General features: G+C 42.9%; 1 protein-coding gene across 1 annotated transcript in view; it reads left to right on the plus strand.

Annotated features, from left to right (window-relative positions):
* Nucleotides 1-21693, plus strand: part of LOC119424635 (seizure 6-like protein) — a 337403-nt gene that overhangs the window by 181823 nt on the left and 133887 nt on the right. Inside the window, exons 2-4 of the mRNA XM_037692123.1 lie at nucleotides 16416-16868; nucleotides 18603-18742; nucleotides 21397-21592. Of these exons, the coding sequence (XP_037548051.1) occupies nucleotides 16416-16868; nucleotides 18603-18742; nucleotides 21397-21592 (789 nt within the window). The remainder of the gene's footprint in view (nucleotides 1-16415; nucleotides 16869-18602; nucleotides 18743-21396; nucleotides 21593-21693) is intronic.

Here is a 21693-nt window from a genome sequence, read left to right on the forward strand (position 1 = left end):
ATATATATATATATATATATATATATATATATATATATATTAAACAGACTCTAGTTATATAGTGCCTTTATAGCTAATCAAGGTACTCAAAGGCTTTACAACACAATCTGTGTCCTCATTTACCTCCAACACACACATTCATACAGCACCCTACTACATCTCTACAAAGGTGGTGGAATCTCTTATGAGTTTTTTGTACACTTTGTCAGAGCCTGTTAAAGACCAGATCTTTTTTATTATGGCCTGATACATAAAACCCTATGATTAATACATAGTATGTTATACTTTAACAAAGCAATAAGGCCTGACTGCCTGTGAGTTAGTTCAGACAGACAACTCGTCTGCATTACTACTCTTCACACATTATCTCACTCTCCTCATAATCTATCAAACTTTGCCTATCAATTTGAGTGGTGTATTTAAACAGTAAAACTTCCTGCCTGACTCTCCATGTCAACACTGTTGCTGTCTGCTACTGGTGACCACTGCTGTCACTACTATGTTTCATTGGTTTTTCGGGCATCGTTCTGAATTGGTTTCAATCTTATCTCTCTGACCGTCAGCACTTTGTCCAACTTAATAATTTCAAACTTCATCTGAATTTCATACCATAAATGTGCAAATATGAGCTAGTATGACAATAAAAAAAATCAATGAATCCTTGAATCAAGTCACAGTCCTCCCCAGTTATTTCAGGTGTACCTCAGGGTTCTGCTCTTGGTCCTCTCCTGTTTATCAATTATCTTCTTCCTCTTGGTCTCATTTTTAGAAAATTTGGTATTAATTTTCACTGCTATGCAGACGACACCCAGCTCTACTTCTCCACCAAGCCCAACACCACCCTTCCTCCATCCTTCCTTTTGGACTACCTCTGTGAAATTAAATTATGATTTAGTGAAAGCTTTCTTAAACTGAACTCCAAGAAAACAGAATTCCTCCTTGTTGGCACTAAGTCTGCCTTACCTTACCATCATTTTTTGTTGAAATCAGGTCTCTCTTGTAAATGAGTCCTCGAGGCTCAATGGGATTAACCTGTCTAAATAAAGGTTGAATGAATGAAAAAAAGTCTACCTTATCCAAATGTAATAGGTTCACAATTAAAGTTGATGATTCCACAGTTTCTCCCTCCCCTACAGCTAAGAGTCTGGGTCTGGGTGACATCTTCGATAGCACTTTATCGTTTGAATCTCATGTCATTAACATTACTCGGTCTGCATACTTTCATCTTCGAACAATCAATTGTCTCCGTTCATTTCTTACTCCCAACAGTACAGCCATCCTTATCAACACTCTAGTCATCTCTTGATTAGATTACCGTAACCCCCTCCTCTCAGGTCTTCCTCTTAAAATCATCCATAAACTTCAGCTTGTCCAAAACACAGCTGCTTGGATCATCACCAGAACTACTTTCAAGGAGCACATCACCCCTGCCCTTAAACATCTTCACTGGTACCCATAAAATATCACATTGACTTCTAGATTCTCCTCCTCACTTTCAAAGCTCTCCATAACTTGGGACATCTGTACCTCACTGATCTTCTTTGCTATTAAACACTTGCCCAAAGTCTTCACTCCTCCTTGTCCATCTCTCTTGTTACACCTCCTGCCTGCATAACAACCATGGGATCCAGAGACTTCTCCCACAAAGCCCCTCGTCACTGGAACTCTTTTCCACAGCACATCCGTAATTCTGATTCTCTACCCTTATTTAAATCTAACCTTAAAACTCACTTTTTCAAACTTGCTTATTCTGTTTAATCAATGTCATTATGGATTCTACCATTAATGGTGTTTGATTTTATTCATATCTGTCTTTTATTGTTTTATTGTTTTTTATCTTTGTATTTCTTGTTCGGTGTCCTTGAGTGATTTGAAATGTGCCTTCAAATAGAATGTTTTATTATTATTATTATTATTATTACTACTACTACTACTACTACCACACACACTGCACACTCTCTGCTTAAACCTTTCCCTCCACCACCACAACATCCACATGTGGACTCTTTCTGCTCAGTAGGATGTATAAAGAACATGCACATGAATAGAACACCAAACACAAACTTTCAAAAACCTACAGTGTAGCTTTAGGCCTGCTTTCCAGTCAATTTCATTCTAATTCATGCAGGTGACCATTTATTATTAATAATTCATGCAGGTAACCAATTATTATTAATAATAACTCTCTCTTGTCATCCAGGCAAACAAAGACCCTAACGACACACTTATCGTGAGGGGGGAGTAATTTTATTTTAATTTAGATGTGAATCTCAGAACATGACAAAGCTTCTCACGCTTTCATATAAAACTTGGAAATCCACACACCAGACTTTTTATTTTATTTTATTGATAAAGCCTCCCAGATGGGAAGCAACATGTCATCAGCTCCAAAATAGTCCAGTTGTTTAGTTTTTTTTTTTTTTTACTTTATTTTTGGATTTAACATATCCTGGATGACTGAGAAACTGGTCAAGCATATTTTTACATTCAATATTTAATTTTTGAAAGTTTTATTGAAATCCAATCATAAGATATACAGTACTAACAAAACTCGCAAATGCACAAACATAAGCAAAAACATTATTAGACACTATTTTAAAACTGATCTTATTTTTGCCCAACACCTTTTCCACATTGTTCCGTTTGTATCCATGTGCCTCTCTCATTAAACATTTTTAGGATAGTTCAATGGTGACCCCCATACTATAAATAAGTTAATTGGGATGGCTGCAACAAGAAAACAAGACGCGATGAATGCAAATGCAGGTACACAGGAGACCAATCAAGGACACAGACTGTACGACACCGAAGGCTTAAACAAAAAAAAAGTTCTCTCAACACAATAAAGCAAACAAAGCCACAAAACTGCTATTGTGTTAAAAACTTAGGTGCAGCCTGACAGTGGGATGGAGCTGGATATGAGAAGGGTTGTTGGGTCAGGATCGTATTTTTCCCAGTCGCAACGCAAAGAGGGGGGAATTAGAAATACCAGCTGTCCTTTTGTACATGTTGTGAATATGATAACTTACATGTATACATGTAAACATTGTAAGATGGATAACTTGAAAAATAAGCAACATGCTGACTTCTGTTTTGGTGTGTGGCTGCATAGGCACAAGAAAGGCCCTTTTCACATTTTGGGTTGCTAAGTCAAAATCTAAGATGGCTGCTGCCATAAATGTCTGTTTGTGTTGTGAGCATAATAATTTGAAAAATAAGTCAGCGCTCAACTTCCATTTTGCTGTGTGGCTACACCTAGATGTTAAAAAAAAAAAAATCAAGATGGCTGCAACCATAAATGTATTTATATATGATATATGTAAATATTGTGAGTGGAATAGTATGATAAACAAGTAATGTGCCAACTTCCATTTTTGTGTCTAGCTAAAAATTCCCCTATCAAAAATTGATTGAGATCCTGAAGGGGTGGCTGTGGCTGAGTGGTTAGAGCAGTCGTTCTCCAATGCGAGAGTTGGGGGTTCGAATCCACCAGCAGTCACATGCTGAAGTGTCCCTGGGCAAGACACTGAACCCCTCATAGCCTCCGATGTGTGTTCCATCGGTGTTTGAATGTGATAAAGCACTGATTAGTCTCTTTAGAATGATTTGTTCATTTAACTTTGTAGAGCTTTAGTAGAGTGCTGTATGAATGGGTAAATGAGGACACAAATTGTAGTGTAAAGCGCATTGAGTATCTTGAAATAAGATAGAAAGGCGCTATATAAGTACAGTCCATATCCTCATCTCGAAAACTAGAAATATTCACTATTCCAATCCCTCAGCGACGGATATTTTGAAAACCTACCAGAATTTTCCCAAATTACTTTGAGCATGAACTTTGTTGACTTCAATCATCCAGGTACATCTCTATAGAAACAAAACTGTCCAGATGACCTGACTGAGAATTATTGGATTTGGTACCTGGATGATTGAGCATGAACTTTGATGTCTTGAACCACTTTGGCTGTGGCTGCCTGCCTGGGAGGAGTCGACGGGGGACAGGACGGCCCCCAGAAACCATCTTATCTCCAGCAAACTGGTTGGTCCACTTGAGAAGTTTACTGCTTGGTGGGGAAACATTTTACTTGGAGCTCCTCAGACTGATGAAGTTCTCTGGATAAAGGGTGAAAAGTCTCTATTGTAAGAGTAGCACTTGCTGCAGCCCCAAGATGGCTGCTGATAACCCACAGCTGACGGTCGTCTACCTGATGAGCTCCCACTCTACATAAGGCTGCAGTCAAGCTCTACTCTTCGCTGGAGCATTGATTCCTCTTTTGGTATTTATGCTTCTAGCCAGTATTACTAGAGTTTAATGAAAAGACTTACCTTGTTTTTGTGTGCCTACAGTCATCCTGTCGCTTGGATCCATTACTGTTTCGCCTTTGGTCCTATATCTCGTTCCCTGCGCTTTGCCCTCCAGCCACTTACCTGCCTTGAACTGCATGTTGAATTGGACCTCTCTGGAAGCCTTGGATATTCAGAGTTTCTCTGCCAATCCACCTGTAAGGAGGAAACAAGACAACACAATCAATTTCCTGTACTGCTCTCTTTGCCTGGCCATCCTAACCGTGTCTTTCCTCTTCCAGGGGTTCCAGTCACCAACGTGTACATGTGTATATAAGAACCACTGTAAATAAATAACACTGTTCATTTTCCAGCTCGAGTCTTGTGTCGTTTTGGATCTCGTTACAAACTGGGTACCTTGAGTCACAACATCTATAAAAACAAAACGGTCCAGATGACCTGACTGAGAATTATTACTTTGAAGTCACAAATAAGCTGATATTTAAGTGAGACCACTGCAAAGTTTTTGTTTTTTCAAATTATAAAGATGAGAGAAAATTTGTACCAATCAATAAACAGTATTCATTATTATAGTCTTTCATTTGTTTTAGTGACTAATACAAGTTTTTTGTTTTATTTTATTTTATTTTTGCTCAAGCTAAAAATCAAAGAACAGTTTTCTGGTACAATTAAAAAATATATATTGTGGGTGTTTAGAAAAATATTTAAACCTCCATATGTTGAGGATGACTCAGTTTTACCAAACAAAACCCCAAATGTTAAACTTTTAAATATTTTGTGCCTGCCAGGGCTTAATTCAACATTTTAGCCAACTACCAAAGAACAAAATTTATCAAATTATGTGATGAACCAAGAATACATCATTTACTCAATAACAAGCCTGTCTTAATGAAAAATCATCAGACATTCCATTTTCTCATTCTCATGGAGTATAAAGGCTGTCGTTAAAGCTTTACTGTCTGAACAGCATTTACTGTGAAGCATTTAGCCGTGGCAGGGTCGGCAGTAAAGGTATGAAAGAAGATGGTTCAAGTACCTTTACAGCTTTTAGTAATCTAAATCTAAGTACTTAAAAAGGAGATGTAGTACTCAAGTGTGATTGATGCTTTAAAACTGCTGTTTACGCTTGTTTTAAATGAGATACTTTCTTAACCAGGGGACTGACAGCAATGGACTCAGCTAGCATTGTGCGGGACAGCACACTCATCAAAAGTAACGTCTCACATTGAGACTTTGAAGCAGATAATAACAGCTCATGTCCTACAAAAGATGTGATAAATCACTTTGTACACGGCTGCAGGAGTTGGCAGCTCATTCTTGTACAGCTTAGTGTGCAGAAATGATTTACCGTACACAGTTCTGTCAAAAACACTGACGCTAGAGTAACAGCCGTTCTTTTATCAAGGTGGGATGATTATACAACACACAACCTAAAATAGATGTTAAAATCCAGAATTAGTTGCACAAGTTTGGATTTAATGTGGATTTTACATTATACTTGCAGCATTGTAAACATCCAACACAAATTTAGACAAAGTTAGAACATTGTGTAAGATGTAAGAAGGAAATAGAATGCAATGATTTGCAAATTTCAGACCCATATTATTCACAATGAAGCATAGTACACATCCAATGTTGAAACTGAGAAATTGTACCATTTTTAACTAAACAAAAAGATAGTTTAAAACTTTATGTCAGTAACACATCTAAAAATGTTGTATTCCTCACTTCTATCACATCAAGGCCCAGCTCAGACAACAAAGATCAGGAACACTTGGGCTACTGTCCAGTTCAACATGTGAGCCTTTATGTATCACTTTGACCCAGTGCAGATATGGGGCAGCCCACAATTAATTCAATAAATTAAAATTTGAGCACATAATTGGTGTTTTTATAATTATTGCAGTTGTAACTTCTATAGTCATTCAAACCTGGAGAAATGAGTGACTTGAAATAAATCAATTACAAGCTTAGCATTAGTTGAAGGAATGCATTTCACCCACTGATGAGTTTTTGTCCACGGTTGAGGAGCAAAATGGGGGAACTGGAAATACCCTACGTCCATCCATCCTGTCAGGTTGTGCATCCGTACGTGTCATGAGCATGATTAGTTAAAAAATATGTGAAGGACCGACTTCCATCTGCATCTAGGCGTTAGAAAGTTACTTTCTAGAATTAGGTTGCCACCTCAAAATCCAAAATGACCACCACCATATATTTATATTAAGCCTTGTGAGTTGGATAACTTGAAAAATAAGAAAAGTGCTGACTTCTTTTTTAGCTCATGGCTGCATCAAAGTGTAAAATAGGTCCCTGTAAAAAGTTAGGTTGCCACATTAAAATTCTGGAGGGCTGCTGCCGTGCATGTCCGTCCCTCTTGTAAGCTGAATAACTTCCAACTAAGCAGTGTGCCAACTTTCATTTTGGCTGTGGCTGCATCTAGGTGTAAGAAAGGTACAACAATTGGTTTACCACATCAAAATCAAAGATTCCCATCACACATACAGTATATTTTGTATACTGTATTTTCCGCCGTACACGTCGCACCGCCGTATAGGTCGCATCTATTATGCATCACTGCTCACGTGTCACGTTTTTTACGCGTCACCGCTGACAACCCAGAAATGTGGGCTGGTGTTGTGTCAAAAATTGATTGGCTGCCAAATGGCGGCCGTGGGAGTTTGCTCAACATTATAGTAAAAGTGTGTCTCTGTTGAACTTTTACTTGATAAATGCACTTCAATGGTCAAATCAGCTGCATTTCACCAGGGTGGCGCAGAGAAATGAAGCTGGTTTGACGGTTGCTCCAGGCGAGCTGGACGAAGGTGGCAAGTTATGGCAAGCTGATTGTGTCACTAATAGCCACTTTTACCTATTACATGACACAATGGCATGCCATACTACTCGAATGCCATCTAGCGGCTGAAAATAGTAGTGTTCAATATTTTCAGTCAGAACTAATGAAAACGATCATATCTCAGCCAAAAATTGGTTTATAAATATGGGAAAAATCCATAAATACGTTGCTTCGGTGTATAAGTCACGGGGCATGTAAATTATGCAAAGAACCATGACTTACAGTATATAGGCTGAAAAATACGGTATGTAAAATGACCACCTGTATCATTCAAGGAAGCTGCTTTCTACTTTTTATTTTGCTTAAAAGTATAATTTCCTCAAATAATTAGAGTGGCCTTTGAGGTGACCAAAGATTGATCTATGGTGGCCAATATGTTACTCTGTGCTGCCTTGAACTGTCATGTTCGGCCGTCAGGAGTGTTTGAACCCACGTGCAGGAGGATGACGAGGACGCTCGAGGAATAATAAAAATATATTTATTAAACAAAACAAAATCAAAATGCTGACAGGGCAGCTACTCACAAAACTGGAAACAGGCAGATCAGGGCTGACAGGACAAAAGGCTGAACACGACACAATGGAAGGATAATCCCGAGCCAAAGACAAGACACCAGTGAACTGAATATATACACACACACTGATTAAGAAAATGACAGACACCTGCAGTGATTAACATTAGACACAGGTGAGACACAAGGGAAAACACTAAGTGTTGGAAACATGAGGAAACAGACAGAACCAAAACCTCACAGTACCCCCCACTCAAGGGATGGCTCCAGACATCCCAAGGACAAGCTACATCCAACTTGGGTGGGAGGTGGAACAAACCAAGACAGAGAAACACACGGGACCAGAAGAACAAAAAACCGACAGGAAAACATGGGTAGCTAAACACAAAAACAGGAACCCCAACCACAGTCAAGGTGGACGGTCAGGAGACCATCCACTGGCTCAGAGCAGGTCAGGGGGCAGCTGGGAGGTCGTCCGACGGGCCAGAGCAGGTCAGGGGGGCGGCCGGGAGGTCGTCCAGTACAGGACCAACGTTCAGGTGGGAGGCCGGGAGGCCGTCCAGTACAGGACCAACGTTCAGGTGGGTGGCGTGAGGGGCGTCCTCCAGGACCCCCGCGAGACAGGCGGCGTGAAGGGCGTCTTCCAGGACCCCCTCGAGACAGGAGACGTGAGCTGAAGGTCACAGGCTGGCCGGGATCTTCTGCAGTCGGGCCAGGGACGAAGACCTCAGTTGAAGAAGAGTCGGGAGCGTGGACCTCAGGTGAGCCGGGAGCGAGGACCTCAGCCAAAGGGCCAGAAGCGAGGACCTCGAGAGACGAGCTGGGAACCAGATCTGCAGCAGGTGCTGGAGTCAGGACTGCAGCAGGAGAGTCGGGTACTAGGACTACAGCTGGAGAACCAGGAACGGAGACCAGAGAAGGGGCTGCAGCTGGAGTACCAAGAACGGGGACCAGAGAAGGGGCTGCAGCTGGAGAACCAGGAACAGGGACCAGAGAAGGGGCTGCAGCTGGAGAACCAGGAACTGGGACCAGAGAAGGGCCTGCAGCTGGAGAACCAGGAACAGGGACCAGAGAAGGGGCTGCAGCTGGAGAACCAGGAACCAGAGACGGGGCTGCAGCAGGAGAACCAGGAACCAGAGACGGGGCTGCAGCAGGAGAACCAGGAATCAGAGACGGGGCTGCAGCAGGAGAACCAGGAACCAGAAACGGGACTGCAGCAGATGAACCAGGAACCAGAGATAGGACTGCAGCAGCAGAATCAGAGTCAGAGTTTCTTTATTGTCATTCGCACCTCATGTAGTACATGTGGTGGAGCGAAATTATGTACACAGGGTCCCAGTTACATCCAACAATAAAATGTCTAAGAAAAACAGTAACATCTAAATATGAACTAAGAAAAACATCAACTAAATATACACTAAGCACTCATAACATAAAACATTGAACATCAGCACAAACATGAACATGAGTCTGTGAGCAGATGTGCATGCATGAACACATCAACATTGAAACAGATCAGCAGCAACATGAAACAGATCAGCAGCAACATGATATGGTTTTTCACAGTGATTATTCTAGTTAGAGATTCATGAGTCTAACAGCCTCAGGGTAGAAGCTGTTCCTCAGTCTAGTGGTTCTACACTTAATGCTCCTTAACCTCCTTCCTGAGGGGAGTGGGGCAAAAAGTGTGTGTGCTGGGTGGGTGGGGTCCTTCATGATGCAGGTGGCCCTCTTCCTGCATCTGGAGGTGTAGATGTCTGTGATGGTGGGAAGACTGATTCCAACAGATTTCTGTGCAGCCTTCACCACTCTCTGCAAAGCTTTTCTTTCTGCAGCTGTGCAGCCTCCATGCCACACGTTGATGCTGGAGCACAGGATGCTCTCCACTGCACACCTGTAGAAGGAGGTGAGGACTGAGCTTCCCAGACCAGCTCGCCTCAGCCGTCTGAGGAAGTAGAGTCTCTGATGAGCTTTCTTGATCAGGCTGGTGGTGTTGTTGCTCCAGCTGAGGTTGTCATTCATGTGTACACCCAAGTACTTGTAGCTGGAGACCACTTCCACCGCAGATCCTCTTATGTTCAGGGGGGTGTAGATGTTTTTGTTCCTTCTGAAGTCCACAATCATCTCCTTTGTCTTCACATTGATGTGAAGGTTATTCTTTCTGCACCAGCTCTCCAGGTGTTCCACCTCTTGCCTGTAGCTGGACTCATCATTGTTTGTGATGCATCCCACCACTGCTGTATCATCTGCAAACTTTACAATGTGACAGCCTGGATGGGTAGCTGCACAATCATATGTGAGCAGAGTAAACAGAAGGGGGCTCAACACACATCCCTTAGGAGAGCCAGTGCTGAGGGTTATGGTGGAGGAGGAGAGGTTGTGGATCCTCACTAACTGTGGTCTGTTTGTTAAAAAGTCTAGTACCCAGTTGCAGATGGAGGGGCTTAGTCCTAGTGTGGATAGTTTGTCCATCAGGGTTTGGGGGATCATGGTGTTGAAGGCGGATGTGATGTCCACAAAGAGCATACGGACGTAAGAGTTTTTCTGCTCCAGGCGGTTGAGTGCAGTGTGGACCACAGAGGAGATTGCATCCTCTGTTGATCGGTTCTCACGGTATGCGTACTGATGAGGGTCCTCGTTGATGTTGATGGTTGTTTTGATGTGAGTCATGACCAGTTTTTCAAAGCATTTAGCGACTATCGGGGTGAGGGCCACTGGCCGATAGTCATTCAGACCAGTCACTGTAGAGCTTTTTGGGACTGGGATGATGGTGGCAGTCTTCAGGCAGGTGGGAACTGTCTCCAGGGTAAGTGAGGTGTTAAAGATGTCTGCCAGCACCTCACAGAGCTGATCAGCACATTCCTTCAACACTTTTCCGGGGATGTTGTCTGGGCCAGTTGCTTTGTGCGGATTAATCCTCCTGAAGGTACTCCTTACTTCTGCTGAGGTCACGCTGAGATGCTCTTCATCCGGTGGCGAGGTGAGTCTGGTGCTGGGTGGTCTGTTCGGGTCTTCAAAGCGTGCATAGAACTTGTTGAGGGCATCAGGCAGAGATGGGTCTTTGGGGCATTGTTCACTCCTTCCTTTATAATCTGTTATGCACTTAATGCCCCTCCACATGCTCCGAGGGTCTTGTGAGATGAATTGACCCTCGATCCTCTTTGCATATGTGGCCTTGGCCCTCTTAATACCAGCAACCAGCTCTTTTCTTGTCCTACTCAGCTCCTCTGAGTTTCCAGACCTGAAGGCAGTGTTCCTGGCTTCCAGCAGGGTACGCACCTCTGCATTCAGCCAAGGTTTTCTGTTTGGGTAGCTTTTAACATTTCTGATAGTGGAGACGGTGTCAGTACATGTACTAATGTAACCCAGTACTGAGGATGTGTATTGGTCAAGATCAAGTGAACCTCCATTTTCAGCAGCTTCTCTGAAAACCTGCCAGTCTGTTCGATCAAAACAATCTCTCAGTATGGGGCCACTGTCCTGGATCCAGCATTTAACTTTCTTTTGTACCGGTCTGGAGCGTCTCAGCGGGGGCATGTAAGCAGGAGCCAGGAAGATTGAGATGTGGTCTGACAGTCCTAGGTGGGGGCGGGGTTCGGCTTTGTATGCATCTTTTACGTTCGTGTAAACACGGTCCAGCGTGCGGTCTCCACGTGTCGGAATCGTCACATGCTGATTAAAGCTTGGGAGACAGTCCTTTAGATTCACGTGGTTAAAGTCTCCGGCTACAACGTAAAGAGCCTCGGGGTGTTTGTTCTGCAGCGAGCTGATGATATCATGAAGCTCCTGCAGTGATTCATTAGCATTAGCGTCCGGAGGAATGTAAACGACAGAGATGAAAGTCACCGTGAACTCTCGGGGTAGATAATGTGGCCGACATTTCACTGTTATTTGCTCCAAAGCCTTCGAGCATGAGCTATTTACAACAGTACAGTTCGTGGACCAACTTTTACTCACGTAAATGCATACTCCGCCCCCCCGTGATTTCCCCGTTAGCTCGCTGCAGCGGTCCGCTCGAAATAAAAGTCTGTCATCCAGCTGGAAGACTGAGTCCGGCGTTTCACTTGTAATCCACGTTTCCGTGAGGCAAAGTACTGCACACTTCTTCATCTCTTCTGAGGCGCCCGCTCTCAGACGAAGTAAATCCATCTTGTTGTCCAACGAGCGGACATTCGACAGAAAGAGAGACGGCATGGGGAGTTTACCGGCTTTAGCGTTAGCTCGTAGCCTCACCATAACCCCCGCCCGGCATCCTCTCCTCTTAAGCCGGGAGCAGCGCTTCCTCTTCTGCCCGCTGGAACGCCTCTGCTGCAGCTTCCAGGTATATGACTTTAAGATCTGCATTCTGCCGAGCGTAGCTTTGAGTTTGTTGCTGATTTCTGCTATATTTCGTGGCAAATCCGCTCCTATTCTCATCAGTTCGGTTCGGCTATAGTTCACACGCATAAATCGCGCAGAGTCAGGCACAGAGTCAATATCAAAACTTCTAAAAACTGGGATGGTACCGGGAGCCTGTGAAGCTGCATCTGCTCTGAGCGCGGCCATCTTGGAGGCGGAACCAGGAACCAGAGGTGGGACTGCAGCAGCAGAACCAGGAACCAGAGACGGGACTGCCGCAGCAGAACCAGGAACCAGAGACGGTACTGCAGCAGCAGAACTAGGAACCAGAGATGGGACTGCAGCAGCAGGTGATGGAGGCTTGGGGCCCACTGGAGGCTTGGGGCCCACTGGAGGCTTGGTGCGATACGAGGTGTCAGGACCCACCATTATAGAGATCCCAACAAATGGGGTGTCAGAACCAGTCCCCACAGAGGCACAGAAAGATGGGGCATTGGGGCCAGCCCCCACCGAAGCATAGGAAGGAGGTGGGGCGCCGGGTCCTACCCCCACTGAAGCACTGGAGAATTGGGTATTGGGACTAGCCCCCCACCAAAGCATAGGAAGGAGTTGGGGCGTCGGGTCCTACCCCTACTGAAGCACTGGAGGACGTGTGAGAGGTGACCTCCTGGACCCTCTCTGAGACACAAGGAGCAGGAGGTTCGTGTGGGTTCTGGTGTGGCACAGTATGGCTGGAGAGAGAATGGTGTTTAAACTGTTCTTTGAAAGTCCTTATGTTAATGAGTAATTGATGGAACTCTGGGATCTGCATTATTGCAGGCTGAGACAGTAATAATTCTTCCGCTAGGGAATAAATAGTGCTCTGATAGTTCGGGTTCAGTTTAACGGAAAAAAAGCAGATTTTGTAGTGTGTCATTTAAAACAATAGATTAAGGAGATGACTTATCTGAGAAGGATGACTGGTCCTGAAGGGATTTAACAGAGGACTCGGGAAGAAGCTGAATGGGCTTTCTTTTCGGTTGCGCCCCACCCCCTTCGTCTGCTCCACTGACGAGCGGGGGATTGACTGCTCCTCCCCCTTTGAAATTCTCCCCGGTGCTTTAGGCTGCACAGCGGGAGAGCAGGTTAAAGGCTGGAGCTGGAGATCGGTGGTTCCGAGTTCCGACCCATCTTTGCCGCTTATTCCTCCTGCGGTGGGGGCGTGAGCTGAGGACAGCAGCGCACCAGAGTTCATCCTCCAGCTCAGCGTCGTCCTCCGAAGACCACAGCAGGTGCCGCTGCAGGGTGGCAGGGTGGAGGAAGAAGCTGGTTTAAAAGCCAGGTGGCTCCCCCGGAGCAGAGACCTCATTTCCCCTTCCTCCACCAGAAGAGGTGACAGCAGGATCTCAACCTCCGGGCTGCGGTGACCTTGTCTCTGGACGGGTTCGGTCCGTAACCCGCCCCATCGGATGACAGGCTCCTCCATCCGCGCCTGCTCCCACCGGGTCGTCCGAGCTGCTTCTTGGGCCCGGTATTAGGCCCAAGTCATCCGCCTGCACAGCACATCCACCTTCTCGTTGTGGTCTGGGCATACTGTCGTGATGGATGTTTTTTAAAGGTAGAACCCAAGGATGCAGGCAGGACTCGGTAGACTCGGTGGTAAAATAAGAAAACACTTTTAATAACACAAAAATAAACAGCTGTCGAGGCAGCAAAACTTACACGTAGAAAATCACAAGGAGGCACTCAGGAAAACACTAGGGACTCAGGAGGATTACCAGGAGAATACAAGATGATGCCCAGACAAGGAATAACACTAAGACACAGACTTATATACAAACACTGATGAGGACAAAACACAAAACACCTGTCAGGCTCACAGGTGTGGGAAAAGGGAAATCACATGAGAGGAAACAGGACAGAGACAGGACAGAGACACACCACTAGGGGCAATATCACCACATGGACAAGAAAAAGTAAAAAAAAAAAAAAAACAGAAAGAAAAAACCTTCCTCCATCCTCATACACAGTCTAACTCCTACCGACTTGAATATGTAACAGCAAAATCATGAAAGTTTACTTGTTTCCTGTTCAATTCCAGCACAGAAAAAGCATTCATCTCACAAACTGAAAACATTCACTAATCAAATTCCTCAGCGATGGGAGACATCGATTGTTAAACTTAGATCGTCTTTTATCAAGAAAAGATTGAGCTAGTCATTTTAGTCTAAGCTTGAAAAGAACATCATGGACAAACTAATTCAAAAAAACACCTTTAGAGTATGTGTTGTGTATGACTCGCCTACGACCCATCACATTTTAGCTCAATAACTGTAAACTTCACTGAGTTATAACCTTTTTTGTATTTTAAATGTCACTTAGCTGTGGTAGCCAATTTGAACTCGACTGACTCCAAACTTGTGGATGTTCATCCGATGATTACTTTCTGAAGTCTGTCCAGTGGTTCATGAGATAATTTGCTAACAGACAGAGTTGATCCCACATAGCAACACTTTAAACAAAGATATTGTGCGTTCTGTTAGTGCTCAGAATAAGTGTTTGGGATCAGTCTTAGCGAAACACAAAAACCTCCTGCCTCTTTGACAGCACAGGGGGTATCTGTTTTTCTGTCCAGTTAACTGATGACAATGTTCCTCCAGCTTTTCATGTTTCTCTTTGAGAAGTTTTTAAATGACGGGAAAATCCGGCACTTAAGGTTATTTTCTCAGCTGAAATGTGGCTGCCTGTGGTGTTGGGAAGGAAGATGTGAGTATAGGTACAAATGTGCACACAGTGTGTGTAAGTGCTGCTGTGTGCTGTTCTGAACTAAGCTGCAGGAGATGGCATTTTAAAATGCACAACAGAACGTTTTGCCTGTCGTTGCATTTCTTCTTTTTACACAATTCCCTCTTCTTTGCTTAATTCCTGTCATGCCTAACTGCCTTGTTTCTGCACAATCCTCTGTTGGTGTTGATGTGTGCATGATCCATATTTTGTGTGTTGAATACTGAGGTAATATCCTGATGCATGCTCAATAATCCAGGTAATGGATGGTTTGAGAGAGGAGTAAAGGAGGCCATCTTTGTGAAAAGAAATCGTCCATCGTTAAACAGGGGTGGAGGCCTACGTGTTCAATTGTCCCCCTCTTACAATGCTGTGATTGCAAGTATCACTCAGCCCTCTGTGAATAGTAAACAGCCATCAGTGTGCTAATGATCCATTGTTAGGCTGATGGTCCTTCTTGAGCATGTGATCAGCTGGTTTTGGTTGTCAGCAGCAAAACTGGTTGATCCACTCAGAAAAGGTGCTATTTAAGAGACTGAGCTGAATACAGCACCTCAGACTGAGGAAGTCTCTCGGATGAGAGACGAAACGTTTCTACATTTTTTTTGTTGTTTTGCTTTGTTTTTTTTGTTTTTTTGAATGTCCAGAGGACCAGATTTAACTTTTTTAGAAACACTGAGGTAAGCTCAGCTGGACTGTGGCTGCACAGTGTAGATCATCTCTGTACAGACCATCAGAACAGGACAGAACCATCTGGAAACAACAATGTTTAGTTTCGTCTTCAGTGAAGGCTGATTTTGGAATCACAACACTGTTCTCCTGTTTTAATTTTGCTGTACATTGTTTATCTCACTACCTTGGCATACTTTGTGCTATTGTAGCCAGTCATGAAAATATTCAACTCTTTCAGGAGATGAGAGCTATGGCTTTGATTTTTGCAACTTTAATAGTTTTTAAATAATTAAAAATATTGACAAATATTATGTAGCAATAAACTGAGGTCTGTTGAATTCCTTCAGAAATGTTCTCTTCGAAATCAGCTTCAGCATGCTTGCTCTATTTTTGTCTTCTACTACTTTTAACGTTTTGTTACGTTTAGCTTTTAGCCAGACTTTTTGCTAATTTTAGCTCTAAGGTATTGTTGTGGTACGTTTAGCTTTTTGATATTTTTAGGTTTTAGCCAGCCTTTTGCTACTGTTAGCTTTTAGCTTGTCATTTGCTACTTTATAATATCTAGCTGCTCATTTAGCTTCTAATTAACATTTTTAAACTTTTCTAGCTTAATTTTTAAACTTCTCACATTTACCTTTTAGCTATACTTTTACTATTTTTAGTTTTTGACAAGCTTTTTGTTTTTAACACATCTGCTTTACTTAGAGTTTTTAACTATTCTATTGTTGTTGTTGTTGTTGTTGTTTTTAGTTTTAGCTCTCCTTTTAATTATTTAGCTTTTAATCAACCTTTTGCAAAGTTTACAGTGTTTTGCTATTTTTGGTGTTTGGCTGGTGTTCTACTTTTAGTTTGAACTCAGTTTCAGTTTCTTAGCAAGTTGTAGCAACAAAAGGTTTTTGCAGGAAATGCAAGCTTGGTCTTTTGTTTGTTTTCCACCTGTGACATGTATCTCTTGCTTTCCTTCCTCAGAGAAAGAAGTCTCCCCCTCAGCACAGTCTTTGGTGGTGCCACAAAGTAACACGAGGGATGGCAGTACGAAGGGCAGCAGTGCCAGTGTCTCAGCAGGAGGTTTGCTACACTCTGTGCTGGCTCAAAAAGGACGACTTGTATCCAGAAAAGTAGAGACTCTCCCCTTGGCTCTGCCCCAGAATCTGCTCCCTCTTCTGGGCCGAGGACTCAGTGTCAGCTCCCTTTATGAAAGTCATGCTTTGGAGCATCAGAGCAAAAAAATTCTGACAAGGGTAAAGTTCCTAGAATTGGCTAAAGGGTCAAGCCAAGGCAGCCAACCAAGTCAACCTCCATCCACAGACTCACCGTCTGAGCTGCCACACACACGGGCTCACACGCCGGAGCCAGAAGCTGAGATCACAACTGCGAGCACCGTGCTGGACGTGGACACAGACACTGAAATACCCTCACCAGGTACCTGTAGATGTTGAATCAACATTTCAATCTTTGTTTAACTGAAACTAAATGTGTTCGTAGAAGCTTTGTTCTTAAAAGAAGTACGGTATGCATATGTCTTTGTAAATGGTAAATGGACTGTACTTATATAGCGCCTTTCTATCTTATTTCAAGATACTCAAAACGCTTTACACTACAATCTGTGTCCTCATTTACCCATCCACACAGCACTCTACTAGATCTCTACAAAGCTAATTGAACAAATCATTCTAAAGAGACTAATCAGAGCTTTATCACATTCAAACACTGATGGGACACACATCGGAGGCTATGAGGGGTTCAGTGTCTTGCCCAGGGACACTTCGGCATGTGACTGCTGGTGGATTTGAACCCCCAACTCTTGCATTGGAGGACAACTGCTCTAACCACTCAGCCACAGCCGCCCCACTCAGCCGCAGCTGCCCCTGTGTCTCTTGTGTGTCTTGAAACAAATTTTTATAAATATAATATTTCATTTGGTGTGCTGCATTCATTGTTGCCAAAATGGAAATGGTTCAAAGGTCTTGTGCAATGAGTAGCATTTAAAGTATATGTAATGTGGATAACTCAGCTACAAGTGTGCCAAACTGTAGCACAACAGTAAAAATGACTGAGTTGTTGCTGTTTTTGTGTTTTCCAATTGTTAGTTGAATTGGGTTCAAGTTGAAACAACAGTTTAACAATTTAGATAAAAGGCTGTGATTAATTTTTATTATTATCAACAAGAATATCCCTCTTGTTTGAGGATTTACAGGGAAAATGATGTTTGGGATGAGATTTTAAAATGATCATCACCCTAGGAGAGACTTAGTTTTGCCTTTTCTTTTGTGACTAGTTTAGACTGTTTGTCTTCTTTGTATTCATCATCTTTTACCACCAAAAGGCAAAGCAAAAAAAGTTTCTCCCCTTAATACAGCTGGTTAACATTTGGAGTAGCTGCAGATTACCAATATCTGCTGAAAATAATACTTTTGATGCCAACAAAGTTAAGTCAGGTCCTCTGGGCAGTTTCTTTGTGTTGAAACGTTTCGTCCTTCATCCAAAGGACTTCATCAGTCTGAGGTGCCACAACAAACTCAGTCCCACAGGCAGCACACTCACATAGTGGACCAACCAGTTTGATGGTGCCAAGATCATTTCTGGAGTCTCCCTCGTTGACTCCTCTGAGAGTCAAAATACTCTGGACAAAATACTTTAAGCATCAAAATACTTTTGATGCTTAAAGTTCAAAATACTTTTGATGCTTAAAGTTCATCTGAATTTGACTTCTGTACTTCAGTTTAGAAATTAGGGTAAAAAATATCAACATCATGAAAGAACTTATCAAAACAGCTTTTTCACTTGAAGAAAATTAAACGTTATTCGCCAAAGTACACAGAAATTAAAACAATTATTAGGCTTGATATGCAGTACAAGGGAGAAAACATCAAGAGAAAACAAAGTAATAAAGGTTCTGATTAATGCAGATCTTTTGAAAAATCTTGGAGGAAATGAGAAAGTAATTTTTTATACCACATTTGTGTTAACACTCATGAGTCCTCACTGAGTCTGTGTGCTGTGTTAGTGGTTACAATCCTTGGGATTTCACTTCTTAATTATTGGCAGCAGGGATTTCCTCTGAGTTTTCATCAAGTTCACTGTAAAGGATAATGAGGCAGAGCAGAGAAAAACAATCAGGCCAACACCAAATGAACTCATCTGCTTTTTCTTCAGCTGCATCTAGCTGCATGGTGAATTTCACAGATGCAGAGGGATACATAGACTCCTCTGACAACCCACCTCTGCCCGATGCTGTCTTTTTGCACTGCACCTACACAGTCACCGTGTACACCGGCTACGGAGTGGAGCTACAGGTATGAGATCAGAATGAAATCACACACCAGCAGGTCAGAGTTGAAGCTGTGACATGTTCAAGGTTTTAGGATGCTGCAGTATCTCCATGTGGAGGCTGTGTCTGAACACAGGTTGAACTCTGCCCCCTAGTGGCACGTGTTGGTTCTGATTTTACAACAGTCACTGGCCTTAAATGTCTTTACAAGAATTATTCTTCAATACTTTGTAAATATTTAGAACTTTGTTTCTAAAGTTTGGTTTATTTTCATTTTTACTTCAGTCCAAAACTCAGAGAGGTTGTTTGTTGTTGTATGCTACTTGAGAAAAGTCTTTAATACTTCACATATTTGACATCTAAATGTTTTCAGTCATTCTCTTGAAAAAAAAAAAAAAAAAATTTCTAAACATGTCTAAAATGTTATGAATAATCTAAGCTTGTGTTTTCTGTGTTTAAAAGTGCTGTCTACAAATGCTACGATTAGTTTATATAATCTTGTAGGTACTTCAGGTGTTGACCTAAAGTAAAAAATGTACAGAAATATGATTTCTCTTGACTCTAAATGAAATGAAACATATTTCATTTTGTGCATCAAATTTGTTTTTACATGTGAGGAAACAGACCAAATGTTCCAGACTTCACTCAGTTTTACCCGAGAATTCATTATTTCTGCATGTTGATGAATAATTATCAATATCTTGACAGACTACAAACCTAAATATGAAATAAACCTTGACAATTGGCTTGGGAGAACCTGCGTTTCCTTTTACCAGCAGAGCATGGCAAGTATGCTACATCTTCAAACTTTAACTTTAAAACATACTGCATTCAATAATAACACCTCATTTTAATCAGCAGTTACACAGTTAACTTAACTAAGAAAGAAAGAAAATACTGCAATGATGCCCAACTAGTGTTTTAATTATTCTTTTTTTGCGTGTGTAAAAATAAACATTTAATTTCTTATGTTTTCTTTCATATTTTTCCTGGTGAAAGTTGAAAAGTCCCAACATCTGTTGTTCACTAACTACAATGTTGTTGGTTCTACAGCCACTCTGCATTCTATCAGTCCATCTGTTTTCTTTCTGAACATGTCTAATGAGCATCACAGCCTACATCTTAGCTACAGTTGTTATTTCTAACCCAGGCCCGAAGCCCAGCCCGGCGCTAATTCGAGTTGGGCCGGGCCATAATAATGTGCTAGATGGGCGGGCCGGGTCGGAGTCGGGCTTTTGATTGCGTCAGTGGACGAGCGCAGCTGATGATCCAATTATATGGCAACGTGGCTTGCCATACAATCACCAGCCGCACGCAGCCATTTGACCGTGTGCTGACCGGCTTTGAAAGAGGTAAAAAGTTCAGTTAAGCTTCAGATGGGACTGTACTGCCAGGCAGCAATCTATCAAAGCTCAAATGGATGTTCATTCAGCCGCTGCACTCAGCGGACACGTGCGGCCAATGGCCCAAACAGGTGAGATCCCAAAGCAGACATGTCAGAGCAGGGTCTATGTCTGAATAATGCAGAATGCAGGGAGAAGCAGGGATTTAATGTGCTTTGACGGCCATGAAAGGACAAACTCCTCCTCAGCGCCAACCTTCTACCCCTTTTATTCAGCAGTGCACATCCACCGGCCGTTAATAATTAAATAAGTAGTCAAAGCTTAATTAAAAATGTTGTGGGGGGGGGGGGGTCTGGTTTCGGACCTGTAACTACTGTTAATTTGTTGGGTTGGGTGGGATTCGGAAATGATGGCTATGGGCTGGCACAAGATTAGGTCGGACTTTTTGGGCCCTAATGCAACTCTAATCTTAGCTCCAGTTTGGTGCTGTAGAGCACACTTCTGTATGCTCAGCAAACACTTAAAGAGATACTTTGACAAGAACCTTGTTTTTGGATTCAAGTTCAGGCAGACAACAAGAACGGTAAAACAAATTTATTGTTTTGACGCTGCTGGTGGGAGTCTGGATCTAGTCACAGGAACAGGTCTGCAGAGATACAATCGTTAGTAGGCTGAATCTTTCAGGAAGTTTGCTTGAAAACAGAAAACAGCCACTAACCTTCTCAGAGAGAGCAGTTGCAGAGGGAGGCCTTTAATGCTGTGAATAGTTATGACAAGGGGGAAATCTTAAGTCGTGGTCCGAAAAGCGAAGCAGGGGTCAAGCACAGGGAGTCTGAGGTCCAAGAATAAATCCAGAGGGTAATCCTTAGTCCAATATCCAAAGAGCAAAAAGGGTAGTCATTACCAGGTAAGAAGAGTAGAACAAAACCAGACATGGAGCAGGCAGGGTGGTGAATCCAAGAGACGGGCATGAGGTCAAGAAAAGAGAATCAGGCTTGAACATTAATGAAGCGCTGGACATCTAGTACCAGTAATGGTTTGATAATCTGGCAGAGGACTTGGTGTGGATGGAGCTCGTTAATAGAGCGTGCAGGTGGATAAGTAGGCGTGGCAGGTGGCAGAGAGTGGTGATCATGGCAACTCTGGTCATTTTGGAACTGAGGTTCTGTCAAACAGGGTTGGCACAGTGCTGTCACCTCACAGGAAAGAGGTTGTAGGTTCACCTTAACTTTCTTGGTGGAGTTTGCTTGCTGCCTCATATGTGAGGTGCCCAAAGTGGCTCAAACCATCAGCCCCTCACAGATATCTTCATTTTCTCCCATGAACTTGTGTACAGGTGAAGAGTGTGAACCTGTCAGATGGTGAGCAACTGTCCATCAGAGGTGTAGATGAGCAAGGTGCATTGCTGGTACTGGCCAATCACACGCTGCTGGTGGAAGGTCAGGTGATCCGCAGTCCCACCAACATTCTGTCTGTCTACTACGGCTCAGTGCTGGAGGGAAGCATAGGCACCTTCCAGCTGCATTATCAGAGTGAGTCTGAATACCACACACACACATACACACAAACACACACACACACACCATCACACACACACACACACACACACACACACACACACACACACACACAC

This window comes from Nematolebias whitei, chromosome 18 (genome assembly GCF_014905685.2).
Source record: "Nematolebias whitei isolate Nwh7 chromosome 18, NemWhi1, whole genome shotgun sequence".
Taxonomy (NCBI): domain Eukaryota; kingdom Metazoa; phylum Chordata; class Actinopteri; order Cyprinodontiformes; family Rivulidae; genus Nematolebias; species Nematolebias whitei.